The 27,777-nt window shown below is 46.1% G+C and overlaps 1 protein-coding gene across 10 annotated transcripts in view; it reads left to right on the forward strand.

The window, feature by feature from the left end:
• The window catches only part of PTPN13 (protein tyrosine phosphatase non-receptor type 13), a 163,049-nt gene that overhangs the window by 95,005 nt on the left and 40,267 nt on the right, over positions 1-27,777 (forward strand). For 4 of the 10 annotated variants that reach the window (XM_084758209.1, XM_084758212.1, XM_084758216.1 and 1 more), the window contains 11 exons: positions 4,560-4,779; positions 7,651-7,725; positions 7,835-8,009; positions 9,157-9,310; positions 10,941-11,079; positions 11,924-12,076; positions 13,710-13,892; positions 16,107-16,269; positions 20,431-20,845; positions 20,991-21,085; positions 22,886-22,945. In XM_084758209.1, coding sequence (XP_084614335.1) covers positions 4,560-4,779; positions 7,651-7,725; positions 7,835-8,009; positions 9,157-9,310; positions 10,941-11,079; positions 11,924-12,076; positions 13,710-13,892; positions 16,107-16,269; positions 20,431-20,845; positions 20,991-21,085; positions 22,886-22,945 — 1,832 coding nt within the window. The remainder of the gene's footprint in view (positions 1-4,559; positions 4,780-7,650; positions 7,726-7,834; positions 8,010-9,156; positions 9,311-10,940; positions 11,080-11,923; positions 12,077-13,709; positions 13,893-16,106; positions 16,270-20,430; positions 20,846-20,990; positions 21,086-22,885; positions 22,946-27,777) is intronic. The other 6 variants (XM_084758211.1, XM_084758213.1, XM_084758214.1 and 3 more) reach the window with 3 other exon arrangements.

A 27,777-nucleotide genomic window follows, 5' to 3' on the forward strand; every position in this document is an offset into this window, starting at 1 on the left:
AAGAGAAGGACGCAGCACACTGCCAGGCAGTCGTGGTGCTCTGAGGCAAACCGAGGCAGGCTAATGCAGCAGGCAGGTCAGAGTGTGGTTTCTGTGTCCTGCTTGCTTCCTGAGGGGAGTGTGATCAGAGCAAGTGTCCCTCTCGGGGCAATGCTGAGTGTAAAAGAGTGGTCCTTACAGAAGCCAATGGGAGGGCTGTTACAGTGCAAAGGTGCTGAAGTAGGGGATGGTGTTGGCTAGTTTTATGTCAACTTGACATAAACCAAAGTCATCTGAGAGGAGGAAACCCCAATTAAGAAAATGCTTCCATAAGACTGGGCTGCAGGCAAGCCTGTAGGACATTTTCTTAATTAGTGGTTGATGGGGAAGAGCTCAGCCCGTTATAGGTGAGTCTATCCTTGGGTTGATGGCTCTGGCTTCTATAAGCAGTAGAGTGAGCAAGCCAAGCCAGTAAGCCGCACTCCTCCGTGGCTTCTGCACCAGCTCCTGATCCCAGGTTCCTGCCGTTTGGGCCCCTGCCCTGACTTCCCTCAGTGAGGCGCTAAGATGTGGAGTGTAAGGCAAATAGACCCTTTGCTCCCCAAGTTGCTTTTGCTCATGGTGTTTCATCACAACAATAGAAGCCCTAACTGTGGCAGGGGACATGCCGTCTTCACTGTAACAGAGAAAAGGCAGTGTAGCCACAACAAAACGAGTTACAGGATGAGGTGCACTAGGGATGGTGACCAAGTAATCAGTAATTGGTGATGTCACAGATGCTGAGGTAGGGAAGCCATATGTGACTGAAAGCATAAGAAGGCAAGATGTCGCATAGCATTACAGTGACTTGTTCCGTGACAGTAAGAGCAGGTGGCAGTCGGGAAGTACTAATGCAGATGGTGCAGGCTTCGATGGTCAGCGTTGTGGGAAGTCAGATATGCCTGTCTTACAGGAAGTCAGCTATGCCTATCTTACAGGAAGTCAGCTATGACTGTCTTACAGAAAGTCAGCTATGACTGTCTTACAGGAAGTCAGCTATGCCTGTCTTACAGGAGTCAGCTATGACTGTCTTACAGGAAGTCAGCTATGGCTGTCTTACAGGAAGTCGGCTATGGCTGTCTTACAGGAAGTCGGCTATGGCTGTCTTACAGGAAGTCGGCTATGCCTGTCTTACAGGAAGTCGGCTATGCCTGTCTTACAGGAAGTCGGCTATGGCTGTCTTACAGGAAGTCGGCTATGGCTGTCTTACAGGAAGTCGGCTATGCCTGTCTTACAGGAAGTCGGCTATGGCTGTCTTACAGGAAGTCGGCTATGGCTGTCTTACAGGAAGTCGGCTATGGCTGTCTTACAGGAAGTCGGCTATGCCTGTCTTACAGGAAGTCGGCTATGGCTGTCTTACAGGAAGTCGGCTATGCCTGTCTTACAGGAAGTCGGCTATGCCTGTCTTACAGGAAGTCGGCTATGCCTGTCTTACAGGAAGTCGGCTATGCCTGTCTTACAGGAAGTCGGCTATGGCTGTCTTACAGGAAGTCGGCTATGCCTTTCTTACAGGAAGTCAGCTATGACTGTCTTACAGGAAGCCAGCTATGCCTGTCTTACAGGAAGTCAGCTATGGCTGTCTTACAGGAAGTCAGCTATGGCTGCCTTACAGGTTGTGCCTTCAGGATTTGATACATAATGAGATTCGCAGTTTAGAAGGAAGAAGAAATAGGAATGAGTTGTGTCCTGGGCAACTGGTAAATAATTGCAAGAAGGTTAGATCATAGGACAAAAGTAAAATGGCTTTGGTTTTGGAATGTTATGCTAAGAGTGTACATTGGTAGGCAAGTAGGGTGCTTGCATCACTTTCTTTTTCAGTGAGAAGAGTAAGTAAAGTCACCTGTTGAGAGGAGGAGAGAGCATTAAAAAAAAAAAAGGCAAGAGAGTCGATGCTGAAGGTGGGCCCAGCGAGATCAGGGAGCCTGGCTCCACAGTTCCCTGGGTGGTGAGGTCATATGCCAAGGAGTGACTGTAGTGATGGACCTTAGGTTCCGAACAAGGAAGGACAGGAGGGGAACAGTGACAGAAATGGCAGTGCTGTGAGCCAGTGTCTGGCCAAGGAGATTAGAGCGCAATAGACAAAAAGATTATAGAGAACGTGGGCAAACAGAAGCGGGGACTTTCAGAGGTGGCGTGGTGGTCTGCTGAGGAAGAGGGGGGCAGAGGTGGCGTGGTGGTCTGCTGAGGAAGAGGGGGGGGCAGAGGTGGTGTGGTGGTCTGCTGAGGAAGGGGGGGCAGAGGTGGCGTGGTGGTCTGCTGGGGGGGGCAGAGGTGGCGTGGTGGTCTGCTGAGGAACAGAGGGGGGCAGAGGTGGCGTGGTGGTCTACTGAGGAACAGAGGGGGGCAGAGGTGGCGTGGTGGTCTGCTGAGGAACAGAGGGGGGCAGAGGTGGCGTGGTGGTCTGCTGAGGAACAAAGGGGGGCAGAGGTGGCGTGGTGGTCTGCTGAGGAAGGGGGGGCAGAGGGCTAGAAGACTCCCAAGATGCACATATCATAGCCCTGAGTGATGGCAAGGGTAGTGATAGGGAAAACCTGAGTCAGACACCAACATCTGCAGCTGATGAAATGGAGTAAGCGTTGGACGGTAAATGCCAGGGCAAAGCAGGTCTGCCTGTGTTGTCCCATCGCTTGGGAAGAGTCGGCTGTTTGAGAAGGAGGCAGTAGGTCTGGAAGCTGAAGTAAGAATTACACAAAGGGGTTGAGGAGACAGGTCATTGGGCAAAGCCTCTGCAGTGTAGGCACGGGGACATAAGTTTGAACCCAAGAGGCCCTGGCAAAAGCCAGGTGTGGCACATGCTTGGCTTTCGGCTCTCAGAAGGCAGGTGGATCCATAGAGCTCACTGGTGGGCCTTGATAAATGTCCAGAGACCTTGTCTCATAAAACATGGTGGACAGCTCTTAAGGAACAATACCTGAGCCTGACCTTTGACCTTCACCTACATGACCACATGCATCCACACATATGAAAATACAAGAAAAGCAGACTCTCACTGATCATCAGAGTGTAAGTCTATATGACTAAAAGAGCCCTGTCTCAGGGCTGGAGAGATGGCTCAGAGGTTAAGAGCACTGACGGCTCTTCCAGAGGTCTTGATTTCAAGTCCCAGCAACCACATGGTGGCTCACAACCATCTATAATGAGATCCGCTGCCCTCTTCTGGCCTGCAGGTGAACATGCAAGCAGAGCACTGTATACATAATAGATAGATAGATAGATAGATAGATAGATAGATAGATAGATAGATAGATAGGCAAGCAAGCCAGCCAGCCAGCCCTGTCTGGTAGGACCACAGGGAAAGCAGATCTTCAGAGGACACTGGGACTTTCCTCTGTACTCAGAGGCTTCAGGTCCACCCTGTGGGACAGCAGTATAGCAGCCCTTGGGAATACAGCAGAACATTGCTGTGGACCAGGATGCCACCTCCAAAGAGTATTCTGACACCAGACACAAGGGACATCCTTACATCAGCAGGCTCTGGCCCCACTGAGTGTCCTTCTGGGAGCAGCAGCTCCACCTTGGGGTTCTCCTCACAGTCCGGTACAGATGCCAGATGCCAGCTGTTGTCCTGCAGAGCAGCCACTGATCAGGTCGCCATAGCCTCCCAGACCTGCTGCTCTGTAAGGGTGGACTAGGGGCTTGTGTAGAAGTCATTCCATAGGCAAGACTGATGATTAACTCTCTCCGTCACGCTCCCTTGTCTTTCTGGGTCAGCCCTGCACTAGAAACTACCGAGGGTTCTACCAGGCTCTTCTTCACTGTAACAAAAGAGCAATGGTTTCCAGAAAATGCCAAGGAATTTAAGAGCTCTGTATCAGGAAAAGGAGACTCAGCCTGTAAAACTTGGGTGTTGATTGGTTAAGGAGATGTGACCAGAACCAAATTCAAACAACAAACATTAAAGCAAAGATTCTCCTATCACTCTTTCTCTCAGGAAATTACAAAAGATAGCAATCTTTTGTATCAGGAACTGGAATACAAGTGTGTGTGTGTGTGTGTGTGTGTGTGTGTGTGTGTGTGTGTGTGTGTGTACATATATATCATGTATATAATTTATAGAAGATTGTATAGATTGTTCTCTTACTGTGCTACACCGTGTACTACCAGCTCAGGTTCGTTTCCTAGCACCTGCGTTCAGCATTCTATAACCACCTGTAACTCCAGCTCCAGGAGATCTAGTGCTCTTGGCCCCCACAGACACGTGCACACATGTGGTGTACATAAACGCACACAAGCACACAAATACATACATTAATTAAAATAAATATTTAAAAATAATAGGTAAATGTTTACAGTCTTTTTTTACTTTTTTTCAAGGCAGGGTTTCTCTGTGTAGCCTTGGCTGTCCTGGACTCACTTTGCAGACCAGGCTGGCCTCGAACTCGCAGCGATCCACCTACCTCTGCCTCTGCCTCCCGATTGCTGGGATTAAAGGCGTGCGCCACCACGCCTGGTGTTTACATTCTTGATACCTTACTTGACATGGGACTTCCTACAACTGTTTTCTTGCTGGACTTCGTTCTTTTCTCTTTTCTCTGTCTTAGGCAATATGAACCCTCCCTTGAAGGCAACCTGATCAATCAAGAGATGATGCTAAAGCGACAGGAAGAAGAGATGCTGCAACTGCAAGCCAGGATTGCTCTCCGACAGTCCCGCCTGAGTCTGTACCCGGGGGACACCATCAAGGCGTCCATGCTGGACATCTCTAGAGACTCACTGAGGGAGATCGCCCTGGAGACAGCCATGACCCAGAGAAAGCTAAGGGTAAGGCTGCTCGCGGGCCACCGCGTCCACACATGCTCTCTGTGAGCCCTCCCTACACGCAGCGAGTCACAAAGAACAGATTTTTTTTTTTTTTGGAGGTTAGAAGTAGAAGGAATAACTAGTTGGGAAGAGGGTGGGTTGAGAAGGCGGGACAAAGGAGGGGGTAATGGGGTGCAACTGGGGCCAGACTACATAGTCTGTATGTATGCGGGTGTCATGATGAAGCCCATTGTTGTTTATGATTAAATGTGATAATAAAAAGTCACTATAGATGTCTTAAAGATGTGTGTAGATAAAATTGAGATTACAAATTAATTCTCGTTTGGATTAAACATCTTTTTTACATTAAAGTCAGTATTTAGCTGCTTACATTATTTCATTTCCAAAGTATCATTAGGTGGATTTGGACTGTCTTGACTATGCTTTTATGATTTATATTTGTTCCTAGTCACAGTGCCACCTGCCTGTAATCTCAGCACAGTGCCACATGCCTGTAATCTCAGCACAGGGCTACATTCCTGTAATCTCAGCACAGGGCCACCTGCCTGTAATCTCAGCACAGGGCCACCTGCCTGTAATCTCAGCACAGGGCCACCTGCCTGTAATCTCAGCACAGGGCCACCTGCCTGTAATCTCAGCACAGGGCCACCTGCCTGTAATCTCAGCACAGGGCCACCTGCCTGTAATCTCAGCACAGGGCCACCTGCCTGTAATCTCAGCACAGGGCCACCTGCCTGTAATCTCAGCACAGGGCTACATTCCTGTAATCTCAGCACAGGGCCACCTGCCTGTAATCTCAGCACAGGGCTACATTCCTGTAATCTCAGCACAGGGCCACCTGCCTGTAATCTCAGCACAGGGCCACCTGCCTGTAATCTCAGCACAGGGCCATCTGCCTGTAATCTCAGCACAGGGCCACCTGCCTGTAATCTCAGCACAGGGCCACCTGCCTGTAATCTCAGCACAGGGCCACCGGCCTGTAATCTCAGCACAGGGCTACATTCCTGTAATCTCAGCACAGGGCCACCTGCCTGTAATCTCAGCACAGGGCCACCTGCCTGTAATCTCAGCACAGGGCTACATTCCTGTAATCTCAGCACAGGGCCACCTGCCTGTAATCTCAGCACAGGGCTGCATTCCTGTAATCTCAGCACAGGGCCACCTGCCTGTAATCTCAGCACAGGGCCATCTGCCTGTAATCTCAGCACAGGGCCACCTGCCTGTAATCTCAGCACAGGGCCACCTGCCTGTAATCTCAGCACAGGGCTACATTCCTATAATCTCAGCACAGGGCCATCTGCCTGTAATCTCAGCACAGGGCTACATTCCTGTAATCTCAGCACAGGGCCATCTGCCTGTAATCTCAGCACAGGGCTACATTCCTGTAATCTCAGCACAGGGCCATCTGCCTGTAATCTCAGCACAGTGCCACCTGCCTGTAATCTCAGCACAGTGCTACATGCCTGTACTCTGTACACTCAGGAGACTGAGGCAGACATCATGACTTTGAGATTACCCTGGGTAACAGAAACTCCATGGCCTGCACAGTGGACTCACCCGAGCCTCTGCCGTCAGGGTCAGTTCCACTGTGTTGCCCAGGCAGGTGCAGCACCTGCCCTTCTGAGTGCTACAGTGAGTGAGGGGCAGGGTTTGCTCTCCTGTTCTCACGCCTTTGGGGCCAGCTCTCCCAGTTACTGCAGGTAGCAAGAGGGGGAGAGCGTCACACCCACCCCACCTCACAATAGGTGGGTTGTGGGGCCAGCTCTACTGTGATGTCCAGGCAAGGTGCAGGCCCTGCTCCAGGAGAAATATTTTTGAAAAAACAAAAACAAAATAACATACACATGATCCTTGAGAGCAACCGGCTTTGTTGAATATAACAGGGAGTTAACTTCTTAATAGTAAGAATCTCGTTAACCCACAAATCGAGATGAGTTACGGAGTTCAAAGCTAATTCAGAACAGGAATGGTTTTAAGTGCATTCCACATTTTGTTTTGTTTTGTTTTTTGTTTTTGTTTTTGTTTTTCAAGATAAGGTCTCTCTTTGTAGCCTTGGCTATCCCAGACTCACTTTGTAGACCAGGCTGGCCTCGAACTCACAGAGATCCGCCTACCTCTGCCTCCCCAGTGCTGGGATTAAAGTCATGCACCGCCACCATGCCTGGCTGCATTCCACATTTCTACTCAGCCATTCTCAGAATTTTGGCACTGATTCCCCTTTTCCATAAGATTCTATAATCATCCTCATCATCTTATGTATATGAGTGTTTTGCTTGCATATTCGTCTGCACCACGTGCACACCCAGTTCCTGTAGAGGCACTAGAGCTACGGAAGGTATGAGCTGCCCTGTGGGGGCGGGAGCCTGAGCTGGGGCCTCCGCTCCTGACTGAGGAGCTGTCTGTCTCTCCAGCCGCACTGATTCTCAGAGACGACCACACAGAACTCCAAGCATTGGGTCCTCTCACTGCAGTGTTCAAAGTTTTAGATTGACAGTAAAACATAAGTAAATACACTGTAAGCTAAAATGGAAGAAATTTAATGAAAGTTTATCAGTTAAATATTCTAACCAACTTTGTGTCTAAATAAGGCGAGCAGGATGTCACACAGTACACTATGGGCTTCAAGTGTGACAGTTCCGAACAAGCATGGAGGGCACGTGCATGTACAACCTTTTTTTCCTAAGCCTTAGTACCAGACGGCTGTAACGCATGCTCCACTTATGTTCTAAGCAAAACTCTTCACCAAAGGCTTCTACATTGCTTTCGTAGCACCTAGTTGTAATATGTGATGTATTTTTACACTGTTTTCCTTTCAAAGAAAGACCTAGGATAAACAGTAAAAATAATTCATTCTATCTCTATTATTTGCAGAATTTCTTTGGCCCTGAGTTTGTGAAGATGACAATTGAGCCATTTGTATCTTTGGATTTGCCGCGGTCTATCCTCGTAAGTAGTAACGCAGGCTTTTGTCCCTCTCAGAAAGTGAGTTCTGAGGCAAGTCTACCTGCCAGAATGCTTCTTTCAATCAATGACGTCATTGCTTCCTCAATCGTAGACCAAGAAGGGGAAGAATGAGGACCACCGGAGGAAAGTGAACGTGCTGCTCCTGAATGGGCAGAAGCTGGAGCTCACCTGTGACACCAAGACCGTATGCAAAGACGTCTTTGACATGGTCGTGGCTCACATTGGCTTAGTGGAGCATCACTTGTTTGCTCTCGCTACCCTCAAAGGTATCTTCCTGGCTTCAGGATGATCTGCAGCCCTTACCATGCCAGACTTCCTGGCTTCAGGATGATCTGCAGCCCTTACCATGCCAGGCTTCCTGGCTTCAGGATGACCTGTGCCCTACCATGCCAGGCTTCCTGGCTTCAGGATGAGCTGCAGCCCTTACCATGCCAGACTTCCTGGCTTCAGGATGATCTGCAGCCCTTACCATGCCAGGCTTCCTGGCTTCAGGATGAGCTGCAGCCCTTACCATGCCAGGCTTCCTGGCTTCAGGATGATCTGCAGCCCTTACCATGCCAGGCTTCCTGGCTTCAGGATGATATGCAGCCTTTACCATGCCAGGCTTCCTGGTTTCAGGATGATCTGCAGCCCTTACCATGCTAGGCCTCATTTGGCAGGTCAGTGTTGAGAAACAGAGTGGGGTTACGAACTTTCCCAGTTTAATTGTGTTTTGAGGCTTCTACTTTATCTATGGAGATTTGTTGTTTAATGCTTGTGCCTTAAAAGCTATTCATTCTGTAGAGTTAACCCGTTAAGTGTGCAATTAGTACTCTTTTTTTTAATCCTGGCTTAAAATTAAGAAAAGTGGCCCCAGAGGGGTGGAAAGAGCTGTGGTTTAGGTCTAGGCCTTACTCACCCTCCTGCCAAAAAACTAACCTGGTAATATTGTCTACCAAAAGATATTTTTGAGATAGATCCCTATGTGTTATTTCTTAAACATTTTGTACAAATCAGGCTTTGTAGAATAACCATTCAATTAGTAAATAATAGTTAATATTTAATAAGAACTGTGTTTTAATGGTTGCCTTCCATGGCTTTTCATACCCATTTTGTCATATGATTTTTTATAACAGCTCTACAGCACAGGAGCCAGCATTATCCTGATATTACATACAGGGAAATTGATGTCTGGGATGGAAAAGTAATTTATTCACACAGGCAGTAAGGGATGTGGCCAGGAGCTGAGTCCAGGTCTGTCTGTCTGATCCTGGATTTGAAAGCCTGATCCCCGGTGAACCTGGCCTGCACGGCGCTCAGAGCCACCGCTGGATTTCCATAGACCTTGTTATTTTTTTAATGCATTCAACAGAAATGAAGACATCAAAGGAGAACATCCCGTACTTTCTGAGTGCCTTTCTCATTCTGTTTCAGAGAATGAATATTTCTTTGTTGATCCTGACTTAAAATTAACCAAAGTGGCCCCGGATGGATGGAAAGAGGAACCAAAGAAAAAGGGCAAAGCCGCTGTTGACTTCACTTTGTTTTTCCGAATTAAATTTTTCATGGATGACATTAGTCTGATACAGTGAGTGCACAGGGGATGCTCCTGCTCTTTCCGGCCCTGCTCTGCTGCCCTCTAACCTACTGGCACTGAACCCCTCGATTTGGATCCCCAACCATTTCTTCATCATTTAAAAGACACGCAGTGGTCTCTCTTCTCCTTTATTTTTTTTTTCTGCCACATTTTAGTTGCTAGCACTTACGATCAGATAACTACTCTATGGAAAATTCCACCAACAAACAGTTCTCATTCGTTGTAAGTTCTGTGTAGTTCTGAGTGTTTTGATGAAATCTGTGTCACCCTTTCACACCCTGCCTAGGGCAGAAGCTATCCCTCCATCCTGGGCCCCCGTGCCTGTACACCACCTGCCCATTAATTGCTTAACCGCATTACGTTATCAGATCAGTGCCGCTGCAGTGCTTGTATTCACATAATCTCTACTTGCCGGTGGTTCCAGAGCACAAGCATGGTGCCTGGCAGGCTGGGGAGCTGTGGTATCCCTGTGAGGGACGGGGGCTGTGGTGGCCATGGGGGGCAGGGGGTGTACGGTGCTGCTGCTTCTAAATGAGCAGGTAAGAGTTCTTAACTTAGTAAGGAAGCAAGACACCCAGACCGCTGAGTTCTCTGTCATATGTGCTCACTCTCTGACTGCACCTAAACTGTGAGTCAGCCTTTATCCTGCAAATGTATGCTTGGGAAAATACAATGTACAGGCTCTGGAACTTTCCATAGCTTCAGGCTTCCACATAGCTCATGTAATATATTCCCTACAAGCCAAGGGTGATGTTAGTATCACCCTCAAACAATTTCTTTTTTAAAAAACATTTTTATTGAAAAAAAAAGTAAACAATAAGTCTTAATTACACTTTTCCCCTCCCCCAGCTCCCCCACTGACTCAGCTCCATCCCCTTTCTCTCTCTTTAAAACAAAAACAAAAACAAAGCAAACGAGAGAAACAAACAAATAGACCCACAGAAACAAAAAGCGAAATACAAAAAAAAAAAAAAAAAAAAAAAAAAAGCCCAAACAAAGAAAAATGAGAGAAGGCCTACAAAAATACCTGAGTTGGTTTTGTGTTGGCCAACTACCTGGTCATGAGCCTACTCGTCAGTGCAGTGGCTACACCCAGGGAGACTCCAGGCAGGTATCAATTGCACACGACCTTTCAGTTAGCGATAGGGGCCTGTGTCTAGCCCTCTTCTCAGCTCGGACCCTACCTGGCTTGAACCTGTGCAGCCTGTATGTGCCGCCTGTCTCTGTGATGCATACGTGTATCAGCCCTCTCCTATATGTACGACACCAGTCCCTTGGGGTCATTCATTGTACAATCTCCCACCTCTTCTTCCATGTAGTGCCCTGAGCCTTGAGGGCGGGGCTTGATGGACACATCCCGTTTTAGAACCGAGCGCTCCAAAGTCTCTGGCCCATTGTCCAGCTGTGGGTCTCTGTGCTAGTTCCCATCCCCTACAAGGAAGAAGCATCTCCGATGATGGCAGAGCGTGGCACTGATCCATCTCACAGTTCGCTAAATGCCTTAGAAAAGCTCAGTGACAACCGCAGTTAGAAATATGTTGGAAACCATGCATACAATCAGAATCGCCCCACAGCTCAACATCAAAAGTCAAGGTGTCTCCGTGCATCTGTGTTTCACCAGACACAAGCTCACCTGTCATCAGTATTACCTTCAGCTGCGGAGAGACATCCTGGAGGAGAGGGTGCACTGTGAGGACGAGGCGTGCCTGCTCCTCGCATCCCTGGCTCTCCAGGCCGAGTACGGAGACTATCAGCCAGAGGTGGGCCTGCTTTCCTTGTCCAAGATGAGTTTTGTGTTGGTAGATTTGTTGGTTTGCTTTCCATCTGTGTTTGTTTCGTGTTGCCTTGCTGATGGGGATCCAAACCAGGGCACACCGGACAAGCGTTTCCCTCCGAGTTACGTCCTCAGCCTTTGTGTTGCTCCTCTTATCCTTAGAGAAATCATGTGTGGCTTACCGCACACAGCCCCACTGAGCTACAGGTCATAATCAATACACCAGACCCAGACAACTCGTGAGCTAGAAGAACCTCAGACCGCAGCTAACGCATTGAAACCCAAACAATAAAATAATGGCAGAGAGCTTTCCAAATGTGGGGGGAGGGGGCAGCAGATACCCAAAGCACATGATCACGTAGTGTGTGAGGCGCATTTTTCTGCTTAAAATGATCTTGTTTTGGAGTTTAGGGCTATCTAGCTCCAAACCCTCCATCCTTGTGTTCTGTGCAGCAGAGAAAGACTCAGCAGAGGAGGCGTTGGTCAGTCCTGGGCTGGAGGACCCTGGTAGAAATCACAGGGTGAAAATCTGTTTGAAGCTTCCTGTTCTGAAATGAAATAGCCCCAAGAGGAAGCAGGAAGAGGAAGAGACTGCCCCCCCCCCACACGTTACTCCTTAGCTGTAAAGACACAAAGCCCTCAAATGCTTTCTCTTGAAACTTCTCAGTCAGCCCCGCTGTTCTCCCTCACTGAAGAGGATGCACTCTGCAGAGAAAGGCAGAAGTGTTTTACCTCTCAGCAGAGGCAAGAACTGTAAGACCAGAGAAGCCGGTTAACGCCGGCCATAGGCAGGCAAGCTGCAGTGCTCACCGCAGCCCTCTTCCTCCTAGGTTCACGGGGTGGCCTACTTTCGCCTGGAGCATTACTTGCCTGCCAGAGTGATGGAGAAACTTGACGTATCCTACATCAAGGAGGAGTTGCCCAAATTGCACAACACCTACGCAGGCGCCTCTGAGAAGGAGACAGAGCTAGAGTTCTTAAAGGTAAACATGCAAGGTGGCCAGCGGTCCTAAGTTCAAGATGGGCAAGAGTTGGAGGACACATCTGAAAGCTGGGTGGGGTGCGGTACCTGCCCCACTGCAGCCTCGGGCCGCTTGGTTCCTGCCTGCAACCACAGCACTTTAGTTCTTGCTTGTGAAAGAGAAAATGAGGCTCAAAGAAAATATGATATTGCAAGGTCAGTGGCACTGCGAGGGGCAAAATTCCTACCTGAACCTGTGTCTATCTGGTTATTAATGTCTTTATCCTGATCCGTTCTCTCAAAGCACCAAGCTGCATCATAGAGAAGAGAAGGTTGAGTCTGATGACTGAGTAAATGTGAGCGGCAAGCTCCTGCCGGAGCTGGAACTGTTCACCCTTGTCTTTAGGGTGGGGATTGGTCTTTGACCCAAATGGTACTTAATTCCATAGATGCAAAGAGTCAGAAAAGGTTTTGCCATCAAGCTCCCTGTTAGCCTGCAGGTAAATGCAGTGTGTTTTTGATAGAAAGGATAGAACGAAGTGAGCTTTCCATATAGAAAACTTCTCTGTTAAGAAGAGAACCTTGAGGATGTTCTCCTGTCCCAGCAGTGCAGGATGAGGACACCTTCGGATTGATGACCCTTGGGTAGGGAGCTGAGTTCTCAGCGCCACAGCCTTCCAGAAGGCCTCATTCACTGGCCAAGAACACCTTGAAAGTTGGGTTCTTGGTACGAACGCCGAAATGGTTTGCTGTGAGTCCACATTTAAAGTCAAGCTGTGAACTCGGTTTCCCGTAGCCATTGTGTTCAGTACTTGCAAGAGCTAAGTAGCTGCGCTTATATTTTCAACCTCCTCGCAGGCAGCACAGGCCCTGCTGTTCCGCCTCAGCCACAGCCTTGTTCGTCCGTTTCTGCCCTTTCCACCCTTTAGGCATAGTTGAGAAGTGGCCTTAAGATCTTTACAGATGGCTTTTGGATTTATTTATTTTTAATACTGCTTATCTGTGCGCACACGAGCGCGCACGCGCGCGCGTGTGTGTGTACATACATGTATATGAATGGTCATGTGCGTTCAGGTGTCCATGGAAACCACAGGATCCACCTACGGAGCTGGAGTTATGGTTCACCGTGAGTCACCCGACCCGGGTGCTGGGAATCAGACTCCAGTCCTCTGCAAGAACCGTGTGAGAGCTTACGCACTGCACCATCTCTCCAATCCCTGCATTGTAGTTTTAGTGTGTCTCTCCTGATTGCTACTTTCACTGGCCATTTTCTTAACCCTTTTTACAATTTCATTCCCGTCTGATTGCCTCTCATTGATGTAGTGTGGCTGTCCCTCCTTAGGCAGATGCACGCCTCACATATGCTTACTCCTCAGTTGGAACCTGTCCTCACATTTTGTCACCACCTTCTCATGACCAGGTTTGTAATTGTCACCGCCATGACTTCTTGGTGTTTCTTTGGAGTAAACTTGCTGATTCTTCTCATGTTTTTCGTGTCCCATCTTAGCACTCTCGGGCCTAATCCACCTTCACAAGCTTCTTCCGTGTTAGGTCCGTTGTCTTTAGGCCTGCGATGCCTTCTGTGTTCACCCACGTCCAGCCCCTCCCCTGTGCATCCTGTGGACGGAAGTGCACCACTCTGTATGTTCCAACAGGTCTGCCAGAGGCTGATAGAATATGGAGTCCATTTTCACCGAGTGCACCCCGAAAAGAAGTCCCAGACAGGAATACTGCTAGGAGTCTGTTCCAAGGGCGTGCTTGTGTTTGAGGTTCACAATGGAGTCCGCGCCTTGGTCCTTCGCTTTCCGTGGAGGGAGACAAAAAAGATTTCCTTTTCAGTATGTCTATTTTAACTTCTTTTCATTGTGTTTTTAACTGGTGTAACCAATTTTAATTGTAGCATGTTGGCTGACTTTGCAGAGTAAACCTCAGTATGATGTAAAGCCATTTTTCCTTTTCAGTTCTGTGTGGTTTTGCTGAGATCTTATTTGTCTGGTTTTTGGTTTTGTTTTGTTTTTCAAAGCATAGGATGCATTTCTAACTGGTTACATGCTCAATTAACCTGAGTTAAACTACAACCAAGTTGAACATTCAGCTACATAAAAACTTAGAGCCATAAGCTCTGGGTTAGCGAAAGCTCCTCATATCTTTAAGACAGATGGTTTTCTCCTTCTGCTAAACGCTGTCTCCGTCAGGAGTGCCTCTCATGGCGCCTGTCGTGTGAGCTCAAAGGTCAATGGACCCTGAATTTTGTAAACAAGTCTCATGACTTTCTGCAGTTTTAGATTTCAGTGTCTACTCTCTATGGTGATTAAAATTAGAAAACTGATTTTTAGGGAAAAAATTTAAAAAAATAGTGAACTCTAAATGCATATTCTGATTGTGAATGTGAGGTGTGCAAAGATTGGCCTGTCATCTGGCAAACCTCAAAGGTGAACAAAACCCGTTAGAGCATTTGTTTTCTAATAGCATTTGAGGATTATTGAGATTTGTGCTGACGAATACAGTGTAAGTATATAGAGGTTATGCTGGGTTCTGAATAAGATATATTTAAAACGAGCTCCAGACCTAGTGGTTGGTGGCTCCCTGTGAGATGTAGACGTCCCACTGAAGGCTGCCAGGAAATAATCCATTCTCCTGGGGAAACCCAGAAGTAGGAAATAACCTGGGTTTCTTTTATTTTTTTCAAGTGCAAATGTAAGTAGACCAAGTATTTGGAGGAAACTTAAATAAACGTCGCCCTCTACCCATCTCAGCTCTCACAAGAGTTCCCTCGGTGCATTTTTTTTTTCTATTCAGTCAGCCCACAGAATCAAACATTCTTCTGCTTGGTCTCAAGCTGGCACACCATGTGCAGTGCCACCGTCCGTAATTGCTCTGCACCTCTCAACCCCTGTCCTCTCTGCCTTGCACTGCTCATCACAGACCTGAGTCCTGCAGCATGTGCACAGTTGTCTAAGTATGTCCCACCTTCCATGTTAATGCTTTCTTTTATCAGTAGATTTACACATGTGGGTTCTAGTGTCTTTGAGAACTACTTGGCAGTAGCTAAGTCATATCTTTGTTAGAGGAAAAAAAAATACCCAGAAGATTACTAGGTGTACCCATAAAGAAGATTCTGGTTTGATGTTGCTGTGGTTTTAACCTATTTTAAAAATTGTGGGCTTCATTTTTAACAAAGGGAAACCGGGTTCAGTCCTAGAGATTCACAAACAGCATGAAGTTCTACCTAGAACTTAGGAATGTTATTCTAGGGGCTAGAGAGACGGCTCAGTATCTTGTTAACTCTTCTGTATTCATGGAGTAGAATACATGGTTACCATTTTTATTATTATGTGTAAACATGTAATATAAAAATATTATGATCTTTTAAAATTCATTTCAGTTGGGAGGAACATGTTCAAAATACATACATCCATAAATACTGCCTTACATAACCTTGGAACTTTTTTTAAAAAATTCTTATTTGAGCAGGGTGCATGCCTTTAATCCCATCACTTGGGAGGCAGAGGCAGGCGGATCGCTATGAGTTCAAGGCCAGCCTAGTCTACAAAGTGGGTCTAGGACAGCCAAGGCTGCATGTGAAACCCGGTCTTGAAAAACTGGAATATATATATTTGTTTTTATTTTATTCCTTTGGGTATTGTGCCTACATGTATGTCTGCACCACCGGTGTGTTCTGGCTATGGAGACCACAAGAGGGTGTCAGTTGCTAAAATCTGGGTCCTCCAGAAAAGCATCCACTGTCCTTAGCCACTTAGCCATCTCTCCAGCCCCCGGGTAATATTTAAAGTTTCCCTTGATGATGAATAGAACACCATGTGATTTAAGCTGCAATTGCTGAAAGTGGCACCTAGTGCTAATTCGTTTGTCAAGTGTCTCGTTATAGAATTATAGTTCCTGTACTCATATGTGGTATCAGTTAAAAGGCGCTCATCCTAATAACTGGAAATACACATATCTCTACTTACTAATTGCAGTTTAAGATTTTGATCATCTAAAAAGTCATAGGAAAACTTCCTAATTACTGATACCTCTGATTAATATTATAGAAAAAGAAAATCACGTTACAAAACACATCAGATGGAATCAAGCACGCGTTCCAGACGGACAGCAGCAAGGCGTGCCAGTACCTGCTGCAGCTGTGTTCTTCCCAGCACAAGTTCCAGCTGCAGATGAGGGCGCGGCAGAGCAACCAAGACGCCCAGGACATTGGTGAGGGGAAGTGGGCTGCCTCACGGGACTCCAGGATGTGCCCATGGTTTTCGCCACAGATTTTTAAAAGAAACTCAGAAAGTGTCTAGGGTGCAAACTTCCAGGGTGTCTCTTTGCTAAAAGTCTGTTTAGTCTGTAAAGTTATCAAGTCAGCTTCCTAGTCCCTTGGAAAATAGCACTGCAGATCATCACAGACTCTGCAAAAAGTGTTTAGAAGGCTTACGCATGTTTTAGGCTGTAGCAATGAAATGATAATATGCAGTAAGGTCTTTGAATATTTTATTTCGTATGTATGGGTGTTTTGCCTGATTGTGTGCAGGGCCCTCAGAAGAGAGTCTCGGGTCCCCTGGAGCTGTAGTTGCAGATGACCGTGAACCATCCTGCATGTTGGGAACCAAACCTGGGTCCTGTGGAAGGGCAGCTAGTGCTCTTAGCTGCTGAACTGTCTGAGCAGCTCATACCACGTGGGCGCTAGGATCCACATAACTTACAAAAGGAAGGTCTGAGACAGACAGCCGACCTGGATTTGAAAGACAAATGCTTACATAGTTTGGAGATTAGTGTGGCAAAGATCATACAGAAACGAACAAGGAGGCCAAGTGGCATCCGGCAGCGCAGTCAGGCAGTCACATGGCACATTTACCACTGCTAGTCCTCTTTGGGATCATCGCAGTCTGGAGGCTGTGATACGTAGCCATGGCAACCAGGACAGCGTTTTCAGCTGCAAAAACAATCCAGCCCTGCACAGAAGTCTCTCAGACAGAGCTCCTGCTGCACGAGTTGAGGTTAAAGAGTCTTGAAATTGCTTCTTTCTAGTAAATCCTACAGACTTAGGTGGATCGCTCCGAGGTATGTGAGTTAAAGTTCAATAACGTACACGGTGACCCACATTTCTGAATTCTCTGGAACTTTCTCATTCTGAAGTGTTAGAGAAAAGGTTTCCCTACAGCATGGGATGGGGATGACAATTTAACCAGATGCTGGCCTCTCAGGAAAAATGGAGACCATGTGTTCCCCTGAGGTGGAGAGCTGGGGCCTGTGTGAACCTGTAAAGTCACAATTTTTGGAAGTTGGGTCCCCAGAGTTTTAACTGAGTTTCCTCATGAATACTTTTTAAAAATATGATAGCCATGACTATTAGCACATTACCTTTTATTTTCCTAACTTGCTCTGCTAAAGATGGTGTGTGCTTTTATATATTTAAAGTGCAACAAAGTAGCAAACCTATTAAAGCTGTCAGCATTCCTACTTGGCTCATGTTCAACACAAACCATGTTTGAGCAGTGAGATCGGACCTTTCTAAGTGTGATGGAGAATCAGAAGATACAGGTGTGAGACTGGTCCTCGCTCAGAGCTTCACATGAAGTACAGCGTGGTTGTCTTCCATCCAGATTTTGAGGAGGACCAGAAATGATTCAGATTTTTAAGTTTTTAAGAGTTTAAGTTTTAAGTTTTTAAGGAAATCTGTGTGTCTCATTCTCATCTTCCATGCGTGAGCCTACAGGTGTTTGTTTTGTATTTCGAGACAGGGTTTCTCTGTGTATCCCTGCCTGTCCTGGACTCACCTTGTAGACCAGGCTGGCCTCGAACTCACAGAGATCTGTCTGCCACTGCCTCCCGAGTGCTGGGATTAAAGGCGTGCGCCACCATGCCTGGCTTGCCTGCAGGCAATTTTATATACTATTTTTTTGTGTTCTGACTGAGCCCTGTCAAGTGAAGTGAGTTTCCATGTGAAATGGCTGGTCATTAGAGGAATGTTTCACCTATAGTCATGCGTGATTACCACTGGGAGTAAATCTTCATGTTTAAGCCAGACTGTTACAGACTCGCAGGCCTCAGGCGCACCACACAAGTTCTCCGTCTTAGTTGCTCCGTCTGTAAACTTACTGTCACAGCGATAATCCCCATACCAGAAGGTTGTTAAGTTAATTCCTACATGTAGAGCACTTTCAGCACAGCCAGCGGACCAGGCTTGAGGACACACATGGGAGCCTGCGTTCCGGCCTCCCACAGTGTCACCACTTCCTCTGCTGCTAATGAGCAATAGCAATGCCACTCTCACAGCCTTCAAAGGAGCTGTGCCCCCACTTCGAGTTGGGTTAGAAATAGCCATGTACTTGCTTACCCACGCTAGCTAAACAAGTGAATTACTGCTGAAATCCATGGAAGGCTGCAGGACTAGCACACGTATGTTACCTGCTAATACTGGAAAATGTTAATTCTGTAAAGAACCCAAATGGCCAGAGTCTCTCAGTTTTACTATAAGGAAATAGGTTCAGAGTAGAAACAGTGTAGGGTGCAACATTGTCTTCTCGCTCCTAGCAGTGCTAATCCTGTTTGAGAGTTTACACGCAGCTAATTCCCATGGAATGAAGGAATACATAAACAATTGAGCTCTTACTATTCCATAGTAAGTGTAAGGAATAACAGAGTAAATGAAGTTATCCTCAGAATAGCCTTCGGGAAGGTCAGCTGAGGAGACGGCCCAGGAGCAGCATCGGCAGATTAGAAGGTGTAGGTTGCGAGCCGTGTGCAGATAAAAGGGCTGTGAGCTTCAGTCTGGACCACAGCACTGGCTTTAGACTCCGGATCCTGCTGTCTTTAGCTGTTGGTAGAAGGCAGTGGGGCCGGTGTGATCAGCTAGCACGTGCACTCATGTCCTGCAATGGAGGCGGTGCGTTGTTGGTGGGTTTGAGAGGGGCAGTCCTTGCTACGCTCAGACGACAAAGGCCAAACTGAACTGATTGCCCTTGTTGCTGCCGGATTTTGGGTGTTGAGGTGTTGCCTATCTTTGAGTTGACTGTTTCCTGTGTACCCTCTCATGGTAACAGAAGCACAGCAGTGTTCTCCGCTCTAGTGAACACGTACTACGTTTAAGATGATTCTGGGAATCCTTGGGTACAAGTGAAGATCTTGAGCTGCACTTCCCCCATGAAGGGGGCCATTAATTCAGGGCCCTGGTGACTGTTAATTCGGGGCTCAGTTTGATGCAGGAATACTAAACTCTCAGTGCATTTCTACCTGTCATTCTCCCAAAGTGAGATACTGTTAATCTTCTAGGCAAGAGAAGATAAGTGAAATGGAATCTTACTACACTTCACTGCAAACAGACTGCACCCCTATCTTGCTAGTTACAGTCGGGCCCCGCAAGTGACTTGTGGTCCAGCTTGCCTAATTCACAAATGACAGAATCATCCAAAGCTCTGTTCCTCGGTCATTTGCATGAGACACAGTGGTTTTGCTCATAGCTTCAAATGTCAAACACTGCTTTGATGATATAGAACATTCAAAGGCTTGACCAAATTGAACTTCTAAATGCAGGCTTTGGTCTTCATTTAGTAGCAGGTGAAATTTAAGCATAGACAATCCCGCGCTATAGACAGAAATCGAGAAGCCTGGAGCTCTTTGACTGTCCCTGGCTCTCGTGCCTCATTGAATCATAAGGTGGCGGAGATGGGAAGGTGGGGCTGGTGTAATAGTGAAATAACACAGAAGTTGTCCTAAAGGCTTTTTTGTTTGGCTTATAATAGCATTATTGGTCTACAGCTTACATAAAATACAATTGTGATGCATTCGTGTGTGGCGTGTGTATGTGTATGGGTGTGTGTGTGTGTGCGTGTGTGTGTGTGTGTGTGTGTGTGTGTGTGTGTGTGTGTGTGTTACTAAGTGGTAGATCATATTCCCAGTCTATAGTTTTTAAAAATATCATAGTAATCAAGGGCGTCTTTCTTGAGCAAAGCTTTCTTCTGCAGAGCTGCCTTTTCAGACATGGCAACCCATCCTGGTTCCATCTCCCCATTCCTAGTGTGCTGATATTTTAGCAGAAACAGTATGAGGGTAAAAACTTTCTTTGTCAATGTGGAAAGCCATAAGGAATTTGGGGTGTGTCGGCCTAAGACCCAGACATCACAGGGTGAAAGAGAGTTAGTAGGCGAAGTAGGAAGTGTTCAGGCTGAAGCTGGTGAAAGCTGAGAGGATGGAGCGATGTACGCGCTCCGGGACCTTCTAAATCTTGCCTAAAGCCCTCAGTTGCCAGCTATGAGAGCTGCCGGCAGCTGAGATGAGTAAAGCCTGCTTGTTGTGTCGCGCCTGTTAAAGCAACTCTTCTCATTAGGGCACTGCGCTGTTTCCATCGTGTAAAGCAATCCTATTTCCTTGTAGAGAGAGCTTCGTTTAGGAGCCTGAACCTGCAAGCAGAGTCTGTTAGAGGATTTAATGTGGGCCGCGCAGTCAGCACTGGCAGCCTGGCCAGCAGCACCATCAACAAAGTGGCTGTCCGACCCCTGTCAGTTCAAGCTGAGATTCTGAAGAGGCTGTCCACCTCAGAGCTGTCACTTCACCAGCCATTGCAAAGTAGCTCGAAAGAGAAGAGAGACAAAGCCTCATGGGAGGAGCAGCCTAGAGCGATGAGCAAATCCTACCACGACCTCAGTCAGGCCTCTCTCTGTCCTCATCGGAAACAGGCCATTAACACGGAGTCCCTGCCACCAGCCTTTGTGGAGCTGGTGGGGAAACCATTGTACCCGACGGCAAGACCTGACACAGACTCACTGGCAGGACTCCCAAAGCTTAATAAGTAAGAGCACGGTCGACTAACCCAAGTGGATGCTTGTAAATTCCACATGTCATGTGTTTGTTTTTGTTTAGACGTTTTTATTATTTTCACCATATTCTTTTTTACATTGACACCTTCCCCTCCCGCCTTCCTTTTCCCTCTGTAGTTCAAAGTCTGTTGCCAGTTTAAATAGAAGCCCCGAAAGAAGGACACATGAATCAGACTCATCCACTGAAGACCCTGGTCAAGCATATGCCATAGGTCAGCACTACCAAGCTTTCCTTTTTCTCCCGGAGCTCGTGCTTCTAGTGACGTGAACAGACCACGTTAACTGTCAATCTGCTGCTGTGGAGTCTGTCCTCTGATTACTCAGACTGTGAATACTAACATGACTTAACGTACTTCAGGGTTAAAACCTAGTTGACCTTGGGATAGGTTCATGACAGCAGGACTAACTTGCTTCCTAGAGTTCATGGGCTTCCTGGAGTACCTGGGCTTCCTGGGGTACCTGGGCTCCCTGGAGTACCTGGGCCTTGCACACCACATTGCATTGCCTTGCCTTGCCTTCTCCCTGCAAGTCCATGTGAGTGGGCTCTGATAGAGCTATATTTTCTTTTTGAAAGATAAATCTTGGCTTCTTTTAGCTTAAAAGCAATAGAATGGCCCCAAACCCTCAGATCACTCTATGAAACCACTATGGTTGGTAGGTGACAATTTTTAATTGGTTTGAGGCTCTTTGGGTTTTTGTTGTTGTTGTTGTTGTTGTTGTTGTTGTTGTTGTTGTTGTTGTTTCGTTTTCAGATTTTACCAGCTTGTTGCTTGGGGCCTATTAATTAGCTAGGTGTTGAAATTGTACGCCTCTGGGTGCAGTGGTATACTCCTGTAATCCCAGTACTGAAGGAGACTAGGTCAGAAGGTGGTGAGTTCAAGACCAACATAGCAAGACCTTGTACTCATCAGAGGGTGGAGGTTGTACATATGGAAGTGTACGTGCCCCTGTGTGTGTACCGGGCCCATCACTTTAAGTTGAACAGTTCTTTGCCTTGTGCTTCTTAAAAGGGACATCCAGCAAGGAAAGTTAAATTACTGCTCAGAATGTGAGCGGCTGAAGAGACAGGGAAACAGGGTACCTTCCTATTGCATCACCAGATCCCACTCACGTCTCTCCTTAGACCCGGAGTTGAGCCCTAGTTATCTGGTCAAAACTTAATTTTCATTTTGTAGTTGGATTGGGGATATGTAAAATAAGTGACGTGGCAGGAGGACTGTACACTGGGGAGCAGCATGGCGCTGTGGGTGGAGACATTCTCGCCTCTCGAGGGTTACTCTGTGTCAGTTGAAATTGAGTCCGTGGGAAAGCCTGAAACAGACAGAAGGCAGGATCTCATCCCGTATGGTAACGCCATATTGAAAGTTAGGGGACAGGCACTGATCAGCATTTTAGGAAATGATTTTCAGGACATGCTTACATACAGTGAGATCTCACCAACTGTAGGCTTATCCCATTAGGAAGGCTTTGTTCTACATGCAAAACCTGGTGTACACCGAGGACTCACAGCTGTCCCGTAGGAGCACCTGGGTGGCCTCCTGTGGAGGTGCGTGGCACACAGTCAGTGCCAGCACCTGTGAGGTGCAGGCAGCCGGGTCAAGGCCTTACGGCCAGCCTCAACCTGTGTATTTTCTGAATTAAATTTTATTTTATCCATTCTCATTGAATATTACATTTTCTTTCAACATTTTGACAACTGTTTTTGATACTCGTTTCATTATAAATATTGAACATTCGATGTGTGTGACTGTCATCATCAGAAACAGCACATTTGAGTTTAAATTTATGAACCAAAACAAGTAAATGTGCCTAATTAATATTTAAAGATAGTGAGTGTGCCCTTTGTGGTAAGACATTTCTCTCAATGCAAATCAAAGAAAACAGAGCTGCCTTTCTACTTCATTGATGTGTGTGTGTGTGTGTGTGTGTGTGTGTGTGTGAATTTTTCAGAAAAAAATTAATTCTTAGTTTGTGGCCATTTTATAAATTGTCTGATAATTTACTTTATACAGCAGGAGTGAGTTTGCGTAGTTCTGGGAAACCTTCACCCCAAGCTCACTTTAAAGACAACGGTAGGTTACAAACATGCTCCCTGGCTTGCCTCATATCCTTTTTCTTTTCTCATGTCTTCTATAATGATCTGGTCCTAAGTGTGGAGACGCTTCATTCCATGCCAAGAACTTAGGCCTCACAGCATCTCGGCACTGACAAAGGAAGTGAACGCGAGCCTAGGGGAGGGCGTTGCTTGGAAGGCTACGGCGGCGGTAGTTGAGGGAGGGATAATCTTTGAGGTAATTTGAAGAGGATGCTTGAGCTAAGTACTTTGTTGTTGGTTTTTTCCAAATGCCAAGGATTGTGCTCAAGGCCTCACCAGAGGTAGATTTCCTCATAAACAACAGCAGAGATGAGCATTTCAGATCTAGGGCACAGTTTAGTTAGAGAGGTGGAAACACAAGCAAGGACAGTGTCAGGAGTGTCAGTGCCGAAGCAAGCAGGCGGGGCAGCATGAGGTTGCAGGGCACCGTGGGGCCAGTGCTGAGTCTTCTCCTATTAGCAGCGGAACTGAAGGCTTCAGCAGTGACTCGCTCAACTTACAGCTTAAGAGACGAATCCGGAGGAGGAAGGCCAGGTGTGGACAGCCAGTTTAGTCTGTATTTAGATTTTTAATTATTTAAATTTAAAGTGTTTTTATATCTTATTTGCTCTTTCGAACAGCTTTATAGGTAGGAAAAATGCCATCATTATCTGTCTATACATGGTTTTGCTCCAAGTCTTACCCTTAAATCCTGAAGGCTGAATTAGTCAAAGGCTGATGAGAGCGAAGCAGGTTTGTAGTGAAAGTGATGTCACTGGGGCTGGAGAGATGGCTCAGCGGTCAAACACTTGCTCTTGCAGAGGACCTGGATTTGTCCCACTCACCCTCATGGTGGCTCACAAAGGCCGGTAACTCCAACTTCAAGGGATCTGATACCCTTTGCCAGGCTCTGCGGGCACCTATACTTCCATATAAATGCCCACAGACAGGCACATGGGTACATAATTTAAAATAATAAATAAGGAGGTAGATAAATTTGATAACTCTTGAGTTTAGTTCTAATTTTCCTGATAGTAGAGACAAAAGAGGAAATTATGAAGTAAAGGCTGAGCCATAGAGTATTGGTGAGTTTGTACTTAAGTTTCATTCGCCAGTTGAAATAAAAATACTGATAATTCAGGAGAATAAAATTTGTGTTGCAGGTAAAATTGTTTCAAAAATTATTACTATGAGTGCTGTTATAAGTACTCACGGGAAATAAAGAAGGGGCTGTGGTCTTGTTTGTATTTTTCATCCCCATTACCAACCCTCAGAAAAGCTGAAGGCGTGTCACAGAGTCACACTCAGTGAGCTGTGCACGGCCAGGGTCAGGCTTTTTACGTGGACTGGGTTTTGATCAGCCTCTCAGCACACGTAATTTCACTGTTGACATGTCCATGTGGTGATCATGTGGATTAGCATGTCCCTGCAGGCTTACCGTACCCTCACACCATTCTAAGACTTCCTATTACTTCTCATGGCGAGTGCTAAGGCTACTTCCTTTTCACAAATGAGAAACCAGAGATAAGCTCTGCAGAAGGCGGCACAGCTGGAGAGCAGGGCAGTCGGGAACCAGAGTCTGATAGACCAAGCTCCTGTCCACAGTGCAGTTCAGACCCCTCTCGGCATGATACCGAGAACCGTTAGCAGTCGGGCACCTCCCTGCCAGGCTTCAGGAAGGGTTGCTAATCATCAATGCGTGTGCTTTGACTTAAACTCTTACAGACAAGAATATGAATTTAGGCCAGGCGAAGTGACGCATCCCTATAATCCCCAAGCTCAGGGAGGCAGAGGCAGGCGGATCTCTGTGACTTGAAAGCCAGCCTAGTCTGCAAAGTGAGTCCAGGACAGCCAAGGCTACACAGAGAAACCCTGACTCAAAACCAAACCAAACAACAACAAAAAAGGAAGTTATTCTGGTCCAGAGTAATATAGTGCAGGCCCTGATATTAATTTCATCCTATTTCAATGCTAATTATCATCCTATGGCCAGCCTTGTTTTGTTTCGTTGTTTAGTTTTTTGAGACAGGGTGTTGTCTGTGTTATCTTAGTAGTCCTCCCTAGGCTTGCTTCGGTCTGTGGATTGTGTGCATCCAATGGATGTGGTCCCAACCATCTTAGCCAACATGTGCTAACACAGAGAGTAAAAGATAGATTTTCCTATCATAGCGGAGCAGAGCCGAGCACGTTGGCACACACCTTTAATCCCAGCACTTGGGAGGCAGAGGCAGGTGGATCCCTGTGAGTCCGAGGGTACCTAGTAAGAGCCTGCCTCAAAACAAATAAACAAGCAGCAGCACGGTGATGACAAGAGCCTGGTTTTATACCAGTATGGTGCCACTGTCTCGTCAGCCCCAAGATTTGAAGTAGGCCTTGTCCCTGGAGAACGCTGCCCACAGAGTAGCCGGCTAAATGACCCTGCTGAAGTCACGGTCAGGCATCCTTGAATAAGAGAGCTCTGTTGCTTCTAGTTAGGGAGGATGTGGGCAGGCGTGCACAGACACACGCATTCGTGCATGCACACAACTCAACGTGCACACACGCTCACACCCTGCTGACCAGGTGAGTGTTACAAATAGCCCTGTTGACAACCTACTGGAAGTGGAAATGAAGAAGCTTCCTGCCTTGTTCTTTAAAGGAACACTTAGTGGCTCCTCACAGACCCCTCATAAGACTGCACATGGGGGCTGTAGCCAGGTTCCTTCACCGCTGCGAGCGAAGTTCCCATCGAAAGCCTAGCAGCAAAACGCCTCTTTAAAGCTGCAATAACCAAGAGAGTGACTACATTTCCCCCAGTCTACTTTTTATTGTGTTTTATCTTGTTCATACTGGCAGGGAATTTGCTTTTCTACTAACTGCATGCATTTGGACTTACCAAGGACCATGGGATAATGAATTCCACCAGTTTCTAAATATCCACGCTCCTGTGCACTGAGAGTTTCAATCTGAAGCGTGGGGAGGGGTGGGTGGAAAGTTCAAAGCCACTGTCACCATTTAAACCGCTTTACAGTACATTTTTATTATATATGGTTTTTTTTTCTTACCTCCTTAGTTACTATTTGATTTTAGTTACTAACATGGCCTTTCATTTACTTTATTTCTTATGGTCTTGTTCTGTGTTGTTTTATGTTTATTCCAGCTGAAAACTAAAGCTCATTACCTATTTTAGGAAAAAAATAATTGAGGATGTGTAGATACGGTTATAAAAGCTGCTCATGAACCGCCTGGGGCTCCTCTTAGGACCACCTGTTTCAGACTGGTCATCACAACCTTATCCAGTGACATTCTGTGTGACTTCATCAGGAAGTCATTGGCTAGCACATTACAACCACTGTTACCAATGACCAATGAGGTTGAGTTGGAAACGGGTGTGTGAGCTACAGAGAGCATCAAATGTGTATTAAGATGGTCCTTAAAGGCACAAGGCCAAGTTCGCTGCTGACAGCAAATAAGGAATATTATTTTGTCAGGGTAAAATAATGTATTTCTAGACCTTGAAATGTACTTTTTATTACATCAATACATATTGTGGTCAGTTACTAGCATATTAACACTAATTTAAGTCCGTGCATGGTATTAAATGTTGAAGCATACAGGAAAAAAAAAAGGTCTGCGTTGAGGGTGGTTTTGGTTATTAGAAAATAAATATGGAGGTTTAAGGAAAGTCTGTTCTATGATTTAGTGAAGATAGAGTGGGTTTGTTTGGTTTTTTTTTAAAGACATCAATATGCTTAAGAATAATAGAGACTTAAATTTGAAAATTCAGTGTATAAAAACATATTTCTAAGTGTTAAAACTCACCACCATGACCACTTTCATACACAGACCAGTTTACTCTGTCTAGTTGTAGTCCATGTTAACAACTCATTTACGTGTGAGCATGCCTATGTGTGGCTGCATGCATGTGTGCTTATATGTTTGTACATATGTGCACTTGAATTGTTGAATATATTTGATTAATGTGGTAATTAAGTGTTCTACCTGCTGCTTTAATTAAGGTTTTTTTTCCGAATGATTAAAAAAATTAAGGAGAAATTAGAAAAAGCAAATTGTAGTTGAGATGTTGAAATTCATTTAGATAATTGCGCTAACTAGCCCGCACTAAACACTTAGTCGTCATTCTGGATGGTGACTGGTGCCAGCAACACGGTTGAGAAAGCAAACGGTTTACCTTCGTCTGCAAATGGTGGCTGGGAGTCTTTAGCATCTGGGTGTGCTAAGCGAGGTACTACTTTATATAAAACCTGCACAAGTAGTGGAATTTTAAAAACTAAATACAGCTTAATTTTATTGCTATTTTATTCAGAAACTTACTAATACTATTTTACTAATTTATAAATAATGTGTCAAACATATTTGAGAGAAATTTGTATTTTTTACAGATTTTAATTTTCTTTTATGTATATGAGAGTATTGCCTGCATGCATGTCAGTGCAGCACATGTATGCAGTAATGCCAGCAGCTGCCACGTGGTGCTAGGAACCGAACCCAGGTTCTCTGCCAGAGCAACACCTGCTTTTGACTGTTTCTCCATCTCCCCAGGCCCCAAGAGAAAGTTTTAATATGATAATTGTCTAATTGAAACAATCTATTGTGATGCAACAGAAAGATGAAATCAGAAAAGCCAGTTGTGGAGTTTGGTGGCCCTGCAGCACCATGGTGGCCACAGCCTCTCTCCCTGAGATGCACGTACTCATTTGTAACCGAAACATAGTGTTTCAGGAGGAATGGTTTATAGTGAATAAATGTGATGCTGTGTGCTTCTAAGTGACAAATCACTGAAGTTTCATTTTTAAGTGATCAAGCAAATCTAGTAATAGTTTGTTACTG

Source organism: Acomys minous, assembly GCF_964271855.1.
Source record: "Acomys minous genome assembly, chromosome: 15".
Classification (NCBI taxonomy): Eukaryota; Metazoa; Chordata; class Mammalia; order Rodentia; family Muridae; genus Acomys; species Acomys minous.